Here is a 22,850-nt window from a genome sequence, read left to right as displayed (position 1 = left end):
CAGCAGTGGAAACTGCTTGCGCGAGGAATAATGCGTATCGTTATCGTGGACGTGAGGGAAACGGTCTGGCTGAGCAATCTCCCAAAGGGCGCTGATGATTTCTGAGAGTCCATGGATGCCTTCCTCCACTGGGGGGCATCGTAATTCAGCTCAATTTACAAGCTCAAACAGCATATCAAGAGGACAATTGAAACGTGAACGAATATACAGGGCAAATTGGTTTAAGAGGCAATTACATGGAGGCACAGATATAATCATCAGGGTCTTTGTTTGGCTTGGTCAGTTATAGTTTATGTATTCATAGCCAATCAAAGCAAGGATTCTTAGCAAGCTTTAAAGGAATTGTTGGGATACAGTACAAGTTAAGCTCATTTGACAGCATTTGTGGAATAATACTGATTACCACAAAAAAATGTTTTTTCCCTTTCTTAAAAAAAGTGAGGCACTTGCAAAAGAGCTTAAAGGGTTAGTTCACCCAAAAATGAAAATTCTGTCATTAATTACTTACCCTCATGTCGTTCGACACCCGTAAGACCTCCGTTCATCTTCGGAACAGAAATGAAGATATTTTAGTTGAAATCTGATGTCTCTGAAAGGCCTCCATTGGCACAATGGCACGGTTCATTCTCAAGACCCTTAAAAGGTACTAAAGACGTCGTTACAAAGTCCATCTCACTACAGTGGTTCTACAATAACTTTATGAATCGGCGAGAATAGTTTTTGTGCGCAAAAAAACCCTAAATAACGACTTATATAGTGATGACGATTTCAAAACACAGAATCATGAAGCTTCGAAACGTTATGAATCAGTGAGTCGAATCATGATTCGGATCGCGTGTCAAACCGCCAAACTGCTGAAATTTGGCGATCCAAACTGCTGATTCGACTCACTGATTCATAACGCTTCGAAGCGTCATGATTCCGTGTTTTGAAATCGTCATCACTATATAAGTCGTTATTTAGGGTTTTTTTGCGCACAAAAACTATTCTCGCCGATTCATAAAGTTATTGTAGAACCACTGTAGTGAGATGGACTTTGTAACGACGTCTTTTGTACCTTTTAAGGGTCTTGAGAGTGAACCGTGCATTGTGCCAATGGAGGCCTTTCTGAGCCATCAGATTTCAACTAAAATATCTTCATTTGTGTTCCAAAGATCAACGGAGGTCTTACAGGTGTCGAACGACATGAGGGTAAGTAATTAATGACAAAATTTTCATTTTTGGGTGAACTAACCCTTTAATGGGGCCATGTTAACATGATTTTGATTTGAAAATCAGTTCCTTGTAAGTGCCTCACTGCAACCTCAATTGTTTTTAAAGAAATCGACTCAAATTATTGAGTCGAAATGAGTCAAATTATTTTTGGTGGTAATCAACATTATGCCACGCATGCTGTAGATCGAGTGTAACTTCTTGTAAAACACACTGAATGTTGGGTACAATTCAAAAGGACATACTTTTCAAATATCAAACCACAGCCTTCTGCTTTTTCCTTGGAAATGGGCCTTGGTTTGGTCACACAGACCTTCCAAAAGGAAGAGAATGTGTGTCCGAGAGGGATGGGGGCTAGTTAGGGGAGAAATATTTCATAATCAATAATGAAATAATCCAGCTGTCGTTCGCTCAGAGCGAGGAGGAGAAGATTATTTCTGAAGGGCCTCATCTGTGCCAGTAGGAACAGAGCTAAGTATGTGATTTAAGCACACAACGTGACTTCATAGAGGGCCTAGTTTACACGTACCGTGAAATGGATCATTTTCAAGGAAAAACAGAGGCTGTTTTTGTAAGCAAAGAACAGACGATTGGGAGAGGTCGTATAAACAACCTAATTATGGTACTAATGCAGTTTGGCATGCTAGGGCACTAGGATTCAGTTTGTTCAAGGTAAAATTAAGAACAGAAAACAAAAGAGATACCGCACTTAATTTGAACCATTATCAAATACAGATGCAGAAATCGCACTGGTGAAGCAGAAGAATGGCAAAGTAGCTTGCAAGGATAGAAATAAAGGGGGGAAATAAGTCAGAAAAGACAATGGGAAAGAGGCCAGATGGAACGGGGGAAGAACTTAGATTAGAATAAGGGAAGAAAATGAAAGTAAAGGAACTATTTTGTTTGAGAAGGGAACTCTTATCTGCAGCACTCATCCATATTGCGCTGAAAGCTAAGTCACCATGATCAACTGTATAAAAGACTATCTGGAGAAGTTACAGCTGGACCAGATTTTACGTTTCGTTTTTAAAAAAATAGCTGGAAAATTCCTGATGTTACAAATTACGCTGCAAAAAGTATTTATTCAGTATTTTTTGTTGTTTTCCAGTAACGATTTAAGTTGAGAAACAAAACTATGTAAAGTATTAAGAATTGTTCTCAGATAATCTATCTATCTATCTATCCATCCATCCACCCGTACACCCACCCATCCATCCATCCATCCACTCCATCCATCCATCCAACCAACCAACCACTCCATCCATTCATCCATCCATCCACTCAACCCCACCCACCCACCCACCCACTCATCCATCCTCCCATCCACTCAATCTACCCACCCACTCCATCCATACTCCCATCCACTCAATCCAACCAACCACCCACCCACCCACTCCATCCATCCATATTCCCATCCACTCAATCCACCCACCCACCCACTCCATCCATCCATCCACACATCCGTCCATCCATCCATCCATCCATCCATCCATCCATCCATCCATCCATCCATCCATCCATCCACTCAATCCACCCACCCACTCCATCCATCCACCACCCACCCATCCATCCATCCATCCATCCGGCCATCCATCCATCTAATCCACCCATCATCCATCCATCCATCCATCCATCCACTCATCAATCCATGCAACTCCATCCATCCATCCACCCATCCACTCAAATACACCCACCCACCCATCCATCTAATCCACCCACCCACTCCCCGATCCATCTCCCCAGCCACCCATCCATCCATCCATCCATCCATCCGGCCATCCATCCATCTAATCCACCCATCATCCATGCACCCACCCACCCACTCCATCCATCCACTCCATCCATCCGTTTGTCTGTCTATAGTTTGTTTCAAGCACAGAATTACATTTTCTAGTATGAAGTGTAAATCTTGCTAAATTTTGAAAAGAAAAATATACTATTTTAAAAAGTATAAATTATATATAAACTATATAATTATATTATATAAAATTAAATTACAAAATTATATTATCTGAAAGTCTTAATGTTACACAATTTTACTAGAAAACAACAACAAAAAACTGATTCATTATTTAATTAATTCTTCTTTTTTTGCAGTGTCAAGTGGGCATCCCAGAGTTTGCTGAAAAATCCTGAAAGTGCGTGCATAAGGTAATCTGAACACTTGAATCAACATGAGCCAAAGCTTTCCAGGTATAACATAATCAGATTCAATGTTAGTACTACTCCAGTGCACATAAATTTACTTTAAGCTACACGCTTGTTATGTTTACCGTTCAGTAAATACCAGGTTGGAGTGTAAAACTGACAGAGGTTTACACAAATCACCCCCGCATAATGCTAACTCCTTAAGAGCCTGAGACTAGTTGCATATACTTGAAGAAATCTGTGTACTTCTTCATGCTGATGACAAAAAAACTGACTCATTTGCCGACTCTTCATGTCGTTCCAAACAAATCAACAAAATATATGGTTGTCAAAAGTCCTACGTAAAAATTGAGCTAACTACGCACACTGTTAAATGCTCATAGTTTTTGGCAACGTTTCTTGGGCTGCTAGAAAATTTACGGCTAATTTTAAATAGGTAAAACAGAGTGAGCGCCCTGAAACCTCTTAGGCTTTGTTCACATTGCATGCGAATCCAATTTAGTTATCAAATCTGATCTTTTGGAATTTTTACAAGGGATTAAATTTGATTTGTTTGTGAGTTAATATCATCTATATGTGCATCGGTTGCCACAGACTGTCTTTTGTAACAACTAAGAGTATAATGTCGGACATTTGATGCACACTGATTTTCACTCATTCCTGTATAGTAAATATGAGTTCACAATATGAGGAAAGAGCAAAAATCAACATATTGGACACAATGATATTACATGTGCGTAATGTCAAGAATGTCAAACATTTGAACTCTGATATGATCGTTCAGACTGAACCACATTCCAAAAATCTGATTTAATCGGATTTCAGACCACATATGGATGTTTATAAACGTTAAATTCATGTTGTTGTTTTCCGAAACGGATCCAGATTTTTTTCTGCCTGTATGAACAAAGCCTTAAAATCCCACTGTGACGAGATGAGGGCTGCAGATAATGATTCCCATGCTGACTCTTGGAAAGAGGGGCTACTATACAGAGCAACGGCTGATTGACAGATTCATTTGTTAATCAATTTGTTCATTTCTTTCGAGTCCATCAGAGAGAGGCAATGGAGGTGTGTCGAATGGAATGAGAGCTACACAGTTCAATCTGGAAATCGGAATGAAGGATTGGTCCATACCCATAAATTCAATCCCAAGAGACTCTGCCAGTGCAAAGAGTTGATAATGAAGAGCAAAAACAAAAACAGAGAGGGGGAAAAACAAGAACAAGATTTAAGAGAGAGATATCCCACCATACACAGGAACACATTATGAAAGTCACATTGTGGACACATCATGCAGATACTATAATGTGAAAGAGTATAAGTGGTTAGATAATGCAGGTTAGAGCACGTCTTAAATATGGGTTACTAGAAGACAGATCTGGATTAATGGGTAAGGGAAGAAAATTGCGAAGAATTATAATCAAAATCATCAAACTAGCATCTAGCATCAAACTGGTAGTTTATTTCCGTATTTATTGCATGGATTAGGATCTGAGATTTTGAAACGAGCAGCTAGGTTAGTAGATTTTATTTTATGATTTCATGTCATTGTGGGGTAATGTCAGGGCGCATTGTTAGACACTTTCATTTATGTTATTTTAGGGGTGTTATTTCATCTCTATCATTAATATAATTATTGTTATGCTACAAAAAATACAGCAAGTATGCAGGAATGCAAGTAAACTGATATACATTCATTAAGCTATACAATTAAAATATCTCTGATGTGTCTTACCTGTGGGGCACACAGACAGCTGATATTATTCATAAAAACAATTTGATGCATGTTTATGTTAATTGTTAATGACAAGATGCTATTTACACTCTGGGATGTGTATATTAGTAAAACATGCGCTATGCAAGAAATATCATGGCTAGACAAATCAATTTAGGTGTTTTTATATTAGAGCTGTATGATTAATCGTTAAAAGTTTGCGATCTCGATTCAAACACCCATGCAATCTCATTCCTAAATGATGACGATTTGCCGGTGTCTATTAAGCCTTTGACAAGTGTGATAACCGCGAACATCCAGATCAGTGCTGCTGCTGAGCGAGAGAGCAGTTGTCATATATAGGTAGGAAACACAAGGGCTTTTCACACTTGAAATAGTTAACCCTGGGTCATTCTAAACCCCTGGTAAATGGAATCCTGGGTTATCTTTATTCGCGTTTCACACTGCTCATTCTATACCCGGGGTAAACAGTTTATCCTGGGTATTCGTAAGCTGCCGTTTCAAACTGCACATTTCTAAACCCTGGGTTAAAGTCCTTATTTGCATATTTGCGCTGTCCGTGTTCATGACTGAACAAACTCAGCATGTTATCTCTTACGTAAAGGCTCTAGCATTGCGTGTCCTCATATTACACATTGCTGACTGTAATATCAAGTTTTTTCATGGGTGAACTTTTCGAGCTATAAAGGTAAGAATGAAACAGTGTCTTTTTCACTACAATTGTTGCGTTTTCCATCGCCTTTTGACATTTTACCTCTCATACGCAGAAACGACTGTTTATATATATTGCGCGGGTTTCCTGGCCAAAGCTCATGAATATAAGGAACGCGATTGGTTGTTGGTTGCTAAGCATCTACTTGTAACATTCTAACACTGCATCGTTTCACACTGCAAAAGCAGGGCTTCGTCATAACCCCAGGTTAAAAGTGGTGCTAACCCCACATCTAAATTGCAAGTGAGAAATGCTCCTTTAACTCTTTCCTTGCCAAACACGGAATTTTCCGTTATTTGTGAGAAAAGGCTTCCCTGCCAAACACTGAATTTTCCGTTATTTGTGAGAAAGGGCTTCCCTGCCAAACACTGAATTTTCCGTGTTTCTGTGTTTTCGCTTTTATATGCTAGGGGGCACTATTACGCATCTTCTGAATGAGTACAGCATCTCCTGATCAAAACACAGACGAAGAAAACGCAAAAAAACAAGCGATCTTATGTTAGCAGATGCATATGTAAAATAACGTGATCATCAACAATAAACAGCATATACATCAAAACTATCTAATGTTACTGAATGAAATGTCGACCCAGGACGAGCTACAGGACTGTGCAAGCATTAAGGGTGTTGATAGACTCCATCTACTCCATCTGTGTTTGATCACCGTTCAGAATCTGATCTGGATGTAGTCTTTGACAAAAACGTGATTTTCTCAGCTTTTTGTTCAAAATGTTTTTGTTTTTTTATGAAACTTACCCATATTTAAGTGTTGATAAAAAAGGAATTCATGAAGCTAGAATAATTTATTTGTTATTTGTATATATGACATGCTCAGATATTCATACAACAAAATATTCTATGGGCCATTACATTTTTGTGAAAATGATCAGAAACCCTGGCTGTGGCTGGCAACTTTTTTTTTAAACGCAGGCGGGGAAAGAGTAACTGGTGTGATTAGAATGATGATAACCCAGAGTTAAGCACAGTATGAAAAGCTCTAACCCAATATCGTTATTTTTGTGTTACAAACATTCATATTATCATTGAAATACTGGGATAAAAGTTTATAGTTTGGATATAAACACTGATGTCTACGACAGAGATCAAAATTAAATTAAAAGTAAATCACCTTTTGAAAGTAACAGTGCTTCAAATAACAATTGTATCAATGACATCGTTACACCAGTAGTTGACGACAAATGACTTAAAAATGTATTTGTCATTAAATCATTCATTCAAGAGATTCATTCGAAAACACTGATTGAATCATGAGTCATTGAGTCATTTATTCAACATGTTTTTTTAAATAATTCAGTCCGATTAAATAAACATTTTAAATAGACTGCAGCAATTAACATTTAGTAAATTACAATTTATTTCATTGTCTGTTCAGATTCGTACATTTTTTATGAATTTATCCAGAATCATGCAGCTCTATTTTATATAAAAAAGTGTCTTTATCTGCAGTCTGAATTGATTGATTGTGAAAATGCAGTCACCGTGGCTTTAATTGCGGAAGTCTGCGTGTCATAACTGGTGGTGTGCTGTAGCTGATAATGGCATCAAAATATGTTCTTACACAAAGGGCCTGGGTTCAGGATAATTCGATTATTTGAATTAATGGATAAGCGACGAGCACTTTTCTGGGCAGCTCACCTGCCTAATATTAGCTGCAGGAAATTCCCACTGTTGTCATGACAACATACTTTCACAGGCTTGATAGAGGTGGAACAGATGTCTGAGCGATCGTCAGGTAGAGGTAAGCTACTTTGTTTGTTACTAAATAATGCAACAACAAAAAAAAAGGCTCAGCTGCCCATGTTCATGGTAAAAAGCTTGGACATTTTTTTAAATGTCTTCTTTTGTGTTAGAATGTCACGAGAGTCAGTTTTACTTTTTGGGTGAACTATTCCAGAGAAATTTTAAATTTTATTTTATACAAATGAAAATAAAGAAATCGATTTTTTTTGTAAAATTTCCCAGGGATCCTATAGTCTAAAAGCCTCTGGGTTGTTGCAGTGCAGCTTCTCTCTACTATGACTCTAATTGGCAGAGCGATGACAATTCTCTCAACAGCGATTTGAACAGGAAGTGACAGAAAATCACTTTCTCTCAGCTCTGAGGACACGTCTGCCCTCATGCACAACCTGCAAACTGGGAATTACAGCTGGGCGTTGCATGTAGAAATGACATTTAGTCAAATGTTCTCTGTGCTGGAATATTCCTACAATGCACTAAGATGAGTAACACCTTCATTTTTCTCTTTTACTCATGCTTCCTGGCGCCAAAGCCATTTTTTCCTCATGCTGCTTGTGTGTACACGCACCTATTGTGCTACATTTATGTTATTTACATTTCCTCCGGTCTAAAAGCCTGCACTGTTTCAACATCTAATGTTGACAGACACTCATTTACAGACCTCCCAAACTGAACAGCGCTACAAAGTACGGAAAGGAAGCCTGGTTGTTGACTGTTTAAAAGCTAACAATCCACGCGTGCAAAGACTTGATCCGAGCGCCGTCCTGATATAGGTAACAACTCCAGGTCGATAAATCATGACATGACATTGGTTATAGAGCAAGTGTCAGATTATAATTTTTCTTGTTTTGCACCACTTTGTGTATAGCTCATAAATTATTCCTTTTATACCGTGTGGAAATCTACTCCGTTCTACATTCAGCTTTGTAGGCTTTCCATCTGCGGTTCATTTTGTTAACATCAATCTTTCACGTTGCACGTTCTGTCTTTTTAAAAGCGAATAAATGTATGTGGAGATTTAAGGTCATGATAAAATGTAAACAGCAGCAGTAGAGCAACACTGTCGAGAGCACAAAGGCCTGATTATACGCACTATGCGGACTCAAGCGGGAGCCAATAGCTCACAGGCATGAGCTGTCAGGTGTAGTGATCCCTGCGCCTCCCTCTAATCTAGGTGTTATTCTGCAGTTGACGGACATGTGTGGTGGAGACGCCGAAGTGTAGCCTTATACGGTTAAAATGTGTCACCTCGGGGAAGTGGAGCTGTTTAATTCGCAGCAATAATTAAGGGGTGGATTTTTGAACTGTTGGGTGTGAGGGGATTTGTTTTACACCGCACTCACTTGTGAACCTACAGAACGATGTATTGTGTGCAAATTACTACAATTGATACCAAAATCTGTCCTTTTTTTACTTTGAATTAATGATGGCAGCATATTACTAAATCTATGACTTTAATGCACAGTGATCATGCAAAAAACTAAGGTTGTCATCAGATCAAATTAAATAGGCTGTAGGTTAGAAATGAATGCTCAAACTAATTATGAAATTGCAGAACTCAATAATAATTTGAAATGCATGTAATATATACACTATTTAGTATACATGCAAATAGTTTACATGCATTTATGCATTTGGAAAAGTTGCTTGTATTGCATTCAAGTCTTAACCGTTCATATATTCCATGAGAATCAAACCCAACGATGTTGGCGTTGCAAGGAACTATTGATGCATCAATATTCAAAATTTAGGCCTATTTTCATGTTTTGGCCGCTAAATGATTAAACTTCTATAATACACTAAATTCTAATAAAACACTAAAAACAAAAATTTATAATTTTAACCCTCTGGTGCTCTTTGCGCGTTGGTCAAAAGTAAAATGTACGTACTATATTTTAGTTCCATAATGTTTTTTATTTAATATTTTGTATTTTTAGAGGATTTTATGGTACAAATTATATTTACGCTGTATTTATAATCTATTTATTCACTTTTTGAGCATAGATCTGAAAATTTAATTTTCAACTTAAACTGTCGTCAATCTTGAATGCTTTAGAGCACAGACTTAAGGTTTTTTTTTTGCTGAATTTATTGCTGAAGTGAAAAAAAAGTTACAGGATTTTACGTTTATTGTTATGAAAAATGCACAAAATTACTTCTTTCAATTTTTATAAAAAATATATTTTTTCAAAAACACATGTTACTCTAAAACGGCAAGAAAATCAAAGCCATAAATATAAGCAAGTTGTGTTCCAAATTTGAGCTTGATATCTCAAAAAATTAGCTTTCGGTAAGATTTTGTTTGGCCGCAGTACCAAAAGTTTTCACTTGGCGAAATTTGTCTCCCATTAATTTCCAATACGGCCATTTTTGACCAAGAGGAGTACAAGTGTGACTATTTTTTTTCAGGACCATTTAACCTTTTCGAATCATGTCCATGATTTTTTTTTTTTTGTTCACATAGCAAGAGCCAAAACCTTTACCAAGTTTTGTACCATTCCGATGAAGTGAAACATTCTAAAAAACGAAACGTGAACATTTTCAGTGAAAAAAGACAGAAGAGCACCAGAGGGTTAAGTGCTACATGTAAAGGTGTCACAACGGTATAATAGACAGCATGACAAAGGAATATTCGTTTTGAGATTTACAAGTGAATTGTAAGTTAAGTGAGTGTAAATGTAATCTAAAGCCAATATCAGCCAATATATATATCCAATATTAAAAGAAAACTCTAATGACAACCAAAACCAACATTGCACTGATATATTGTGCGTCCTTAATATGAAGGCTTATTTTTTGTTATTATGGACTTTATTGTTTTAATTAAATATTACTTTCGTGATCCCTATTGTGCATTTTTTTATCAAAATTTTTAGCTAATCAGTCACATGTTTGTGACATATTATGTTCTATTTGGACACTATATAGCACATGTTTATGGTTAGTAAACTAGCAGTATTTCTGTTGTTTAATGTTAAGGAATGATGCAGCATCTTGGGGGTATTTTATTGCCATTATGATTATGACTAAGTTATGGTTCAATTAATTAAAGAACATGCAATCTTGAAAACATGCATCATTGTTTATGTTAAGAGATATTGTAATGTAGAATCAATTAACCAGTGATGCAGAGGGGTGAATGAGACCAAATCAAACTCAATAATGGTAAAAAATAAATAAATCATAAAATGGGTTAGAACAGGAAGTAGATTAATAACTATTACAGAACCACATTCCACATCACCAGTTTCAGCATGCAAACCAGACAGACAGACAGACAGAAGAAGAAATGGACATACGGTAGAAACTGGCCATAACGTAGGTTTGACAGCGATCACCAGTAAAGTCATTTGGACACCTGATGGAAAGAGACAAAACCATAGAAAGAGAGGGGAGAGAGAGAGGGGGAGAGAGTGTCGAGCAGAGAGAAAAAAATGCAAGAGAAAGAGGAGAGGATAAAAGCAAGAGACAGAGAGAGAGAGAGGGGGGAAAAGAAAGCAGAGAGAACATTAGGACAACAGCACAATTATGTACAGCAGAAGCAGAGGATCCCACTGGAGGCACCACTGTGTCTATTTCAGGACAGACTTAAGCCAGCAAGCCTTGGGGAGGCAGAAGGAGGTAAAGGAGAGACAACAGTGGTAACCCAGTGACAGCTGGTCCTCTGTTTGCTGCTGTGCATCTCAAGTCAACATACTTTTATTAGGTTTGGGCATGTATAACCGCTTGGGCTCTGTCTGCAAGCACCGCTGGCCGAAGTATCCGTCCGGACATCTGGGGGAAGGAGAGGTGATGAAACACAGATATCCACCAAACACACACAGAGACATCATACACAGAGGATATTATGCACAGTGATGCCAGAAACACATCCACACACTCATTTGAAGGGCAATCTGATAGTCAGCCGATTATCAAGCCATCATTTGTTTAAGAAGAGCACTTTCTGAATTATTTGGGTCTTGTTTTTCAAATACCTATCAAGATTTTTATTTCAGAGAATATATCTTAATTTCACACTTCCATAGTTTGATGTTGAATGTTTTTGAAAGTTTTTGAAGTCCCTTTTGGTGGACGATGCTAGATGCATGTGTAAACGGAGTCTGAGCTTGTCTACTTTCGACCACTTCCATAGGTAGTTGAAAACGCATTCGACCGGATTGCGGTGTAGATGCTCATCTGTTCGAACAGCCATAAAAGACTGCATACTCTCCGCCTACTAACCAAATGCGTAAACATTAAGGGAAGCACGCTAGCCAGAACTTTGAAGGCCCAAGTTTGGTTTGAAGATGAATGTTCTCTCACATTTCTAACATGCACTCAACGCGTCTGGCGTGGTCTCGCGCCTGTCAGAGCAGAAATGAAAGCTGATGCTCCTCTAGTTTTTCAGTCGTCTTTCACGTTCATATGTAAATTGCCTGAGCTTATTTCATCCATTAGATCTAAAGATCTGAAAAAGCCCATACATTTTCCCGTCCATAGACCCACCCCTCGAAGAAATCAGGAAAGAAGTGGTTGAAAGTGGACAAAAGAGACATTAAAACACCAGGTGTAAACGTGTGTCTCGCTTGTCTACTTTTGATCCAATCAAACAAAAACATCTTAATAACAGGTGTAAACAGGGTCTTATTCTCACCAAGGCTGCATTTATTTGATCAAAAATACAGTAAAAACAGTAATATGGAAAAATATTACTACAATTAACAAAACATTCTATTTGAATACATTTTATTTAATGTATTCCTGTGATCAAAGCAGAACTTTCAGCATCATTACTCCAGTCTTCAGTGTCACATGATCCTTCAGAAATCATTCTGATATGCTGATTTGATGCTCAAGAAATATTTCTTAATATTAACAAAGTGTTAAAAACAGCCGTTTAATATTTCATTGGGAACTGGTGATACATTTTTCTTTTGAATAGAAACTTCAAAAGAACAACATTTAGTTGAAATAGAATGTTTTTGTAATTATGTAAAAGCCTTCCCAGACAGCAACATGTCAGATCCGGGCCACATCTGGTACATGTGGATTCAACATGAACCAGATGTGGGCCGACACTATGTTGTTGTCTCTTTTAATCAATTGAATGCATCCTTTCTGAATAAAAGTATGAATTTCTTTTTTTTTTTATTAATTTAACTGATCCCAAACTTTTGAACAGTAGTGTGTATCTTGAGTTTATTTTTCTTACCACATTGGCAAGTTGATTTATCCTTGTTTTAAGCATAAAGTTATCCTTAAAACCCTGGGGGTGGGGGGTAGTTTGCTAAGATATATTCTCTGAAAACAAGCGTTTCAGAGTCCATTGAAACAAGAAAAACAACTGGAGTATTACACAACATATATCTTACAATATTTTGCTTCACAAGTAAATTGATCTTGTTGTCTGCAAAACAAGAAATGAAACTGATTCAAAGCAGCCCAGAATAAAGCCAGGTATGAATCTATATTTTCTGCAAACACCGACAGCTGAAGCTGTATCTGAGCCTATAAGCAGCACATCTCTAATATGGTCGCCTGATTATGACATGGCTCTCGTTCATGGATTTGATTGGCCAATTATGCTTATTCATGTCATTCCAGTAAACAGATTACGCCTCATTAGTGCGCAATGCGCGATATGGGGGTAATGTTTTCACAGTGTTAATTCCTCTAACTCAGTAACTGCTCTAGTCAGCGTTCACTGATGAACGGCCACCTTCAATTTTCAGGACAAACAGAAATCGTGTTATCTTCTGTCAACAGCTCATCTGCTGAATACGGTCTCCCAGCACATCCCAAGCTGGACCGCCAGAGGACGGAGTGAATCGTGGGTCAAAACGATTTGTTTTCCAGTAAAATATCTCAAGATCCTTAAAACAAGTTCATTTGTTTTCAGAGAATATGACTTTGTCCCCTGCTGGCAAATAGTTTTATCTTGCTTTAAGCTTATATCTAACATTATTTAGGAAGATTTATGCTCAAAGCAGCACTTAGCGGGCACGCATACCCCTGTAAAAGTTAAAAAAGCCCTTTTGAAGTAGGATGTGAGGAATTAAGCGTGACACAATACATGCAGCACACACACGAAGCTGCTGGTGAGTTTATAGAGTGTAAAATGAGCCAAGGTTCAGGCCGTAACCTCTTCACTGTGCTGCTACAGAACCATGTCACCGCCTGGCACGCGGTAAAACGCTGCAGTTTTAACTACGGAGACCCTGGGAATAACAGAGAGATGGTGAGAGATCACAAGCTGTTGTAGTCTTTAGGGGAACGCAGGAGGGAGAGACGCTGGGGTATGTACCCCTGCACCGGAGCGCAGACATGCTTTAAGTAACATGTACGCCACTGTGGGGGTCAAAGGTCATGGAAACAATGTTATCCTGCTGCAGAGTGCCAGAGGGACGGGCCGACGTGTGTGCTCAGTCATTCAGGAGAGTACCTCTGGGATTTTAACTCCTTAACTTCATTCATTCCTTTCTCCAAATGAAGAACAGATCCTATTATGCCTGTCTATGTTCATTGCTTGCCTAAAGCGTACAGACTCAGACTGGTCCTTGTGGGGTTTTTTTACCTTGAAAAAATGCGGTAAAGTGGTGATATTTTCAGGCTGGCCGAAATGTAGATTTGATTCGACATGATCTTCAAAAAACCTTGTGATGAAATATAAATTGTGCTTTGAATATTTCTTTACAAAACCAAATGTTTGACAATAAATAGCTGAAATAAATTAGTTCGACTTTCATTCATGAAATAAAAGCAGCTAAACCTTCTTAGCAAAACATTTTTTTTTTTTTTACATTTAAAAAAGTATCGCAGAATGCATTGGTTTTATTATTTAAATTCATTATTATTTTGAATAATATTATATATGAAATATTTGAAAACCATTGCAGGATGCATTGACTATTAATACTTTTTTTTTTTTATAATAATAATGGATTTATCATTTATGGAAGCTCGTTACCGCCACGGAATTAAAAAACATTAATTACAAGATAATTGCGACTTAAAAAAAAAAAAAATGTAATGTAAAAGATAATTATGACTATTTATTATATCTCGCAATTCAGACTTTTTTTCTCAGAATTTCATGATATAAACTCGGAATTGTGAGAAATAAATTCAGAATTGCGAGGAAAAAGTCTGAATTGTGAAATGTAAACTCGCAATTGCGAGAAAAAAAAAAGTTAGAATTGAAAGATAAAAAGTTGCAATTACCTTTTTTATTCATCAGCGGAAACAAGCTTATATTGTTCTAAAATGTGTAAAATAGTGATAGTAAAAATAACAATAAAATAAAGATAATAAACAATTGGTAGGTGTATCCATAATGACTGGTATGGTACAGTCAGAGAGACCTGCTCTATTCTTCCTGACACTTTATTTCTTGTTGTAGATCGTTGCATCATTTTCTTTTCTTCATATGCTGTCTCTTTACCTGCTTAACCCCCACCTCAACCCCACGTGCCCCCTCCTCAGTTTCGGACAAGCATTTTTCATTCCCTCTCTCACTGGCAGCGGGGTCCGATATAGACTCTGTTTAATGAAAATCTACAAAGTCGGTGAGAGAGAAATAGAAAGAGCAGATTTTTTGCCAGAACTGGGCTGTAGAAGTAAACCTGAAGAAGATAAACACCATGATATTCCAAACAAGCCTAGATGTCAGGAACACAGATACCAGTTCCAAGAATCCAGTTCCAGGTGGCCAAACTGTATATATAATCGCACTACGCAGCACATGCACTGAGGCTCAACCATTACCACATTGAGAAGTTTTAACATGGCAAAGAGCCACATAGTGCAGAACCGACCAGTTATTACATAATTTATATTCAAAAGACTGCCATGCATTTCCATTATCAGAAACCATTAAAATTTCATAAAACTAGATTAATTTACTTGAGAAGCAAAACTGTGTAAGATAATAAGATAATATATCTTGAATTAAGTTTAGTTCAGTTCTTTTAATTTAAAATCACATTTTACAATATTACAGTTTTTTCTGTATTTTTGATTAATTAAATGAGCGTAAGAGGTGAGCATAAGAGACCTCTTTCAAAAACATTAAAAAGTTGTAATATTTCAACATTTTTGACAGGCACTGTAGATATGGAGGTTTAAAAGACAAAGTCTTAAACAATTTTTCTTCTCAAGTTCCATCTTACAGTGCAATATTTACATTTACAGTGCAATATACTGTAATAGAAAGCACTGCAAAAAAACTAAACCCTAAAAATAGCTCCCTCAGTCTGCTAGTTATAACATCATCTAATCCTGTTTTAAACACACATCAGTCTCTAACCAGCACCGTAAAGTACACATGAATATCATTTAGATCATCAAAAGCTAAAATGCATCTGTACTTACATAGACTATATTTACTGAACCTTTATGCTTTGTCATTCTGCTAATCAATTTTCTTTATCTAACTATTCAGTCAAATATTGAATGATTTGCTGTAAGGCAGACGTTTTACTGGGTAAAGCTGCCTTAAGTCATGTGAAGGGCATTGTACTAAAGAAAAAAACTAAAGATGCTTTCTTTTGCATCCTGTTGCCCTTGATCAGGTCACTGTAACTCTGTAAAATGAGAGGACCAGCACTGCCAGAAGGAATCCAGTCTGACCCAGAAGGCTTTGCATCATTTCTATCCTGCCGGCAAATTTGTCAGGATTAATCAAATAATGTAGAATTTATCCAGCACACACGTCATACCTAAACGACATTCTCATGGAAAGCCTGATCTCTTGATCTTCATTGTGTTACATAATCAAGGATGCAGCATCTGGTCTGAAGAAAAGTACTGCGGTTATAAAAAAAAAAGAAAAACACTTTCGAAGCAGCTGTTTTCATGCACTAATATTTGGAAAGTGTAATGACGCTTTCCACGAACAGAATACACAAAAGGGCCTGAAGCTCTTAAAAAATGAAGTTTGCGTTTTTTTCAACAAATGGTGAGTGAAAGGAGGCACTTAACTTGTTGATCGTCAACCTCAGGAGGTCAAACCCTCTGAAGTGAATCAATGGGTTTGTGCAAGAAAAATATCCATATTTAAAACTGTATAAAGTAAAATATCTAGCTTCTGCTGGACCCCCTTCCATATTCAACTTACGAAGAAAGTGTAACGCATCTCACAGTTCAAAACGCTAACTTCGTCAGTTTCATACGGAAGGCGGTCCGCCGGAAGCTAGATATTTTACTTTTTAATGTGTTAAATATAGATATTTTTCTTACAAATACCCATCGATTCACTTCAGAAGGCCTTTATTAACCCCTCTGAGCCATACTTTTATAATGGATGAATGCACTTTTTTTGGGCTTCATATTTTGGGCTGCCATTATAATGCTTGGATTAGCCAAGACATTTTTTAATATAACGATTGTATTCGTCTGAAATAAGAACGTCATGTACACCTAGGATGGCTTGAGGGTGAGTAAATCATGGGGTAATTTTTTATTTTTGGGTGAATTATCCCTTTAATAGCAACGTTCACACAGAAGCAGAATACGGTTGTCATTCCTGTATTTGAGTCCTTAAAGGGGTCATAGAATGGTACATGCACTTTTACAAATTGATTATACAGAAATGTGTGTTGGCAGTGCCTGTACACAACCATCCTATATTGATAAAAAAACATCCAGTGTTTTTTTTTAATCTCCTTATATATTTTCCCCTGTCTCAAATCGAGCCGTCCGACCGTGTGACGTTACACGGTGTACGCCCCTCCTAAGATTGTTGATTGACAGCAGCGTTTCAACACAGACCCGCCCTGAGCGAGCTGTCATCAGTCCGCCATTGTTGATACTCTGGAGCAGAATGGCGTCTAAGCGATTGTGGTGTTGTGTTGTTGGGTGTAATAACGAACACAGCAGTCATTTTGATGTTCCTAAATCCGAACTGCTGAAGACCCAGTGGCTGCAGTGCTGAGTTTTGTTTTAGAAGGGAATATTCCCCCCGATCAACGTCAATGTTTGCGCAATCATTTCTCAGCAGACTGCTTTATAAACGAGCGTCAGTATAAAGCAGGTTTTGCTAATAAGCTGCTCTTGAAAAAAGGATCGTGTTCCTGCTGCACCTCAGGAAGATCGAAGATGTGAGTGTAACGTTTTATTAACCTTTATATTAATCTTTGCAAATCGCTTGCACGCTTCACGATGAATGAGGCTAAAGTTTACAGGGTAAGTTACATTACGGCATGCTTTCTGTTTATGACGTTCTCAATATAATTCATAATCCCATGTTTATAATGAACAACGCGTTATGTTTGTTATTACAAACTGTGTACTCGGGTGATAAAGTTAACGTGGTAACACTACACTAAGCTTACTTTTGTACATGGTTTATAACGGTGTCTGTTACTGATTAAGAAGTAATGTAAAAAAAAAAATCTTATAACATAACATCAATCTGTCAATGAACTAACACATCAGTAAACACATAGCAACTACGCTACTCTGCCAGTACAAAGAAAGATCAAAGTGACATGACGTTAACCAACCATTCAGAAACGTCCTGTTCGAACTTCGATGGGTTCGTCATCTGTTCCTGGTCCGACTCCGGTTCAAAATGATAAGGTTGCTCAGATGTGTCCTCAGAGACTCCCGTTGCCATTATTTCTCGAAAATATACCCTCAAATGTTGTCAAGGCAACACTCCACGTGTGTTGTGGTGTTGTGTCGGGTCGAACCAAACGCCCCACAGAGCAGAGGGGGCGGGGTGAGCAAAGCTCATTATCATTTAAAGTCACATACACTGAAATGACTTGCTAAAAACTGAGCTGGTTTTGACCAGGTAAATTGAGTGTTTTCTTACAATACTAATGAGAATTTTTAATTAAAGTATATTACAAACTTTTCATTTAGACACTAAAGAATCATATTAACTTGCACAAAAATGTCATTCTATGACCCCTTTAATACGGTTCAGTTCACACCATAGACTGTAAAAATATATGGACGTAGAGTCAGTGACGTCACCTGAAGGTTTCTGAAGAGCATTTTTGGGGGGAGCCGGTCACCGCGCATCATAACCGAAAGTGGGCAAAGAGGCGGGACGTGGTGGACTAACAGACAGCAGACAAAATGTTACTCAAGTGGTCACGCCCTTAATTATGCAGAACTTTACGGCTTAATATAATTTAAACGGATGAGTTATGCAAAATTGAAGTTGACCAAAATCAATTTTTTTTACCAGGCTGTAAACATATTTTTTTATGCTGTAAATTTGGCCATTTTAACATGGGGGGGTGTATGGGATTGATTCAATTTGGAGCCTATTATTTTAGTTTTACACATGTCAGCATCTTTTATATTACTTTGGTCACTGGTAAGGGAATACGAGCCTGACTTCAATAGCATGTTCAGACAGTATTCGGGACGCTACTGTAAGTTGTTGTGTCATTTCGAGACTCACACATGTTAGTAAATACGGTTGTCAATCGCAAAAAACGACGGTGTGAAAGTAGCCATGCAGAGACATTTGTTTTGTTTTAAATTAGCTAATATTCTAGGGTAATAAGAGATATTAGCTTGTCTTACATGTATAATAGCTCACATGACCCCCCCCCAAAAAAAATTGAATGCTTTACATAAATGTCACAAGACACCAATGTGTACTGTATTCATGAGAATTGAATAATAGGGTGCAATGGAGCTAAAGGCGCTGCAGGGTAAAAGGCGCCTTTTATTTTCCTCTAAACACTAGATGGCACAAAAACTTGCCTCAGCACTTTCCCAAACATCTGCTTTTCAAGATGCACATGGAAATTTGTCTGATCCTTGATGCGATCACGGGCAGCAGCGCAAAGTTGATTATCTGCTAGTTTGATCTAATATTGTTTTTTTTGTGTGTTTTTTTTATGTTGTAGAATTAAGTAACAAATGAGAATTGCTAAAATTATTGAATATTTTTGGAGACATAGATCTTGTTAATGATTTTCAATTTTGTTCAAGATAATTAAAGCAACAGTTTTTCAATAACCGAAGAATATGTACAAGTATGGTATTTGGGGTAAAATGTGGCCCTGCTGTTGGGGCAAAAGGCACAATAATTAACATGATAACAAATAGTTAGCTGACTTTTCCATTTATTGACATGACGGTTAGATTCAGATGGGAAATATCATCCCCATATTTATAATGAAACCATCATTATTTCAAAAATATGATATTAATCATTTCAATAAAATAAAATATACCTTATTCAATGCTTTCAGAATCTTTGCTTTTTAGAATAATTTGTTTCTGTATTTTTTAAATATATTTTTATATTAACATATTTTAATGACAGTATATTTATTATTTTTTTTATCAAAATAAACAGAAAATAGTACAAAATTTGCTAAAGTGATTGGTTTGAACAAGTATTAGCTTAGACATTATTAAAAGCAGATTATTTTAGCTAAAGTATGTGTGGGGCAAATGGCTCACCTTGCCACCTCATACATTTATTAGATTTTTAAACAAAATAAACACTTTTATGATTTATTTTTAATCAAAATCTGTTGCTCCATAAATGTTCAATACAAACATATATTTTTTTCTGCAATCATACACTATGGGAGTAGTATAAAGCACATTTTTAAAGGTGTGCCTTTAGCCGCCTTGTACCATATAGTTAGTGACGGCCACTAAAAACAAGATCAGAACTTGTCCTTGATGCTCAGCACAAGAAGGTGTCAGGGGCCGTGAAAAAGCAGAGGCGAATACTACTGGCACCGCAGTCTGGGGCCCCCTCAGCGGCGGGCCATGAATCTTCTCTGGCATTTCTCTCTCCTCCTCAGTTTTGTCATCTGTCCCAGTCTTATGTAAACATGACAGGGGTGTCGATGTGGAGCTGCCGTAACTTGGCAGGCTGTGAAATACTCCCTCCACTCCCTCCCCTCCCCCCAACATCCCAGCAAGAAAATAATTTTGGCCTATGGGTCATTTCTTACTTCTTCCTTTCCTCCATATGTATGTGTGGAACTTTGTATTTCAAAGAAAAAGAGGCAGCCATAAATATGAAGTAGCTTGTATGGCTAGACTTGTTCAGCCGGTGAGTAATTCCTATGGAAGCCTGGCCTGTATTGAATGAGATAGCTTTGGGGCAACAATTCCCAGCGGGCCTTGACTGCATTATCCGACTTTTCTGGACCTGTGCCTCACCCATGAGTGAATTAGCTGCAACAATTGAGTTATTGCTCCTTCCAATTTGTGCACAACTTATTGAATGGCTGTTGCAGCCATGTCCTGAGAGTTTGCTTGCCAGGCAGTATTCCAGGGACGCACACGCGCAAGCACGCATGGCGTGCATCTGGGCTGAAAAAAATACCAGCAGGTGCACTCATAACATGGCGCAACATGTGGTCTGAAATTGATTTTAAAAGAAAAAGAAGAAAAAGAAGAGAAACAGCAACTTACAGTTCACTGCTATAAGACCTGGTCACATAAATAGCTCAATGTAACGCACAAACACAAACTCATTTCCATGTGCTCCTGCATTCTTGTTTGTTACCTTGCCCTTCGCAGCTACTTAATCGCCCTGGTCTTGTCTTGATAATGCGGGCGATAATATTTTCTCGGTCCATAACAACACGTCTTGAGAATCCCGATTTTAAAGCATCTGTGTAAATCGGTGTCCTTTTCCCCTTTGATTGAAATGTAAGCAAACTGACTTATTTACCTTGTGGGAGGCCTCTGGCTCTCATAAATGTTTGTTCCAGCACTAAACCAGCATGACATGGCATTTCACAACGGTTTGATCCACATCGCTCCAGCACGCTAAACGTGGGCCACCGGAGCAGGACGAGAGGCCTGTTTTTTTTGTTTTTCTTTTAATTCCCCCAAGCACATCACAGTCATATCGCACTCATCAACATCTGCACCAGTGAGTTAACCCGCTGTACCCCGACACAAGAGGGACACGACCGAAAGACAGATGCGATAGACGGAGAGAATGAGAGAGGGTTTAAGAAGAAACGGATGGGTGGCTTGATGGATACCATTTGGCCATTGCTGGAAAGAGACAAGGAATTTCAAGATCTAGGGATTCTTACTTCACTTAGCGTGCAGTTCTTAATCTCTCACTTATGAAGAAACATTATGATGAACAGAAAGAAGGCACATTATACAAGAACATTATTGAACATGGGTGTTTCTTCAACTATAATTATTCCCAGTGGGTTGATATTTTTATTCAAATTAACATTTGATGACAGGCATAAAATCTTTTATTTTTGATGCCTTTTAAATATATATATACAGTATACATACACCGATCAGGCATAATATTATGATGGGTGAAGTGAATAACACTGATTCTCTCTTCATCGCGGCACCTGTTAGTGGGCGGGATATAATAGGCAGAAAGTGAACATTTTGTCCTCAAAGTTGATGTGTTAGAAGCAGGAAAAATGGGCAAGTGTGAGGATTTGAGCGAGTTTGGCAAGGGCCAAATTGTGATGGCTACATGACTGGGTCAGAGCATCTCCAAAACTGCAGCTCTTGTGGGGTGTTCCCCGTCTGCAGTGGCAATATCTATCAAAAGTGGTCCAAGGAAGGAACAGTGGTGAATCGGGCACAGGGTCATGGGCGGCCAAGGCTCATTGATGCATGTGGGGAGCGAAGGCTGGTCCATGTGGTCAGACGAGCTACTGTAGCTCAAATTGCTCAAGAAGTTAATGCTGGTTCTGATAGAAAGGTGTCAGAATACACAGTGCATCACAGTTTGTTGCGTATGGGGCTGCATAGCTGCAGACCAGTCAGAGTGTCAATGCTGACCCCTGTCCACCGCCGAAAGCACCAACAGTGGACAAGTGAGAATCAGAACTGGACGACGGAGCAATGGAAGAAGGTGGCCTGGTCTGATGAATCACTTTTCTTTTACATCACGTGGAAGGCCAGGTGTGTGTGTGTTGCTTACCTGGGGAACACATGGCACCAGGATGCACTATGGAAAGAAGGCAAGCTGGTGGAGGCAGTGTGATGCTTTGGGTAATGTTCTGCTGGGAAACCTTGCCATCCATGTGGATTTTACTTTGACATGTACCATCTAGTTAAGCATTGTTGCAGACCATGTACACCCTTTCATGAAAACAGTATTCCCTGGTGGCTGTGGCCTCTTTCAGCAGGATAATACAGCCCTGCCACAAAGCAAAAATGGTTCAGGAATGGTTTGAGGAGCAAAACAACGAGTCTGAGGTGTTGACTTGGCCTCCATATTCCCCAGATCTCAATCCAATCGAGCATCTGTGGAAAGTGCTGAACAAAGTCAGATCCATGCATGGAGACCCTACCTCACAACATACAGGACATAAA

At 38.2% G+C, this 22,850-nt stretch overlaps 1 protein-coding gene across 4 annotated transcripts in view; it reads right to left on the bottom strand.

Moving 5' to 3' along the window:
- The window catches only part of nrg2a (neuregulin 2a), a 72,860-nt gene that overhangs the window by 10,467 nt on the left and 39,543 nt on the right, over nt 1-22,850 (bottom strand). For 2 of the 4 annotated variants that reach the window (XM_079835616.1, XM_079835614.1), the window contains exons 5-6: nt 10,868-10,926; nt 4,498-4,521 (exon numbers count right to left, since the gene is read on the bottom strand). In XM_079835616.1, coding sequence (XP_079691742.1) covers nt 4,498-4,521; nt 10,868-10,926 — 83 coding nt within the window. Of the gene's footprint in view, nt 1-4,497; nt 4,522-10,867; nt 10,927-11,265; nt 11,343-22,850 lie in introns of all 4 variants that reach the window. The other 2 variants (XM_079835617.1, XM_079835615.1) reach the window with 1 other exon arrangement.

The sequence above is a fragment of the Gobio gobio genome, assembly GCF_949357685.1.
Source record: "Gobio gobio genome assembly, chromosome: 14".
NCBI classification, from domain to species: Eukaryota; Metazoa; Chordata; class Actinopteri; order Cypriniformes; family Gobionidae; genus Gobio; species Gobio gobio.
Note: the sequence above shows the minus strand (reverse complement) of the source record. Positions and strands in the feature narration are given on the sequence as shown.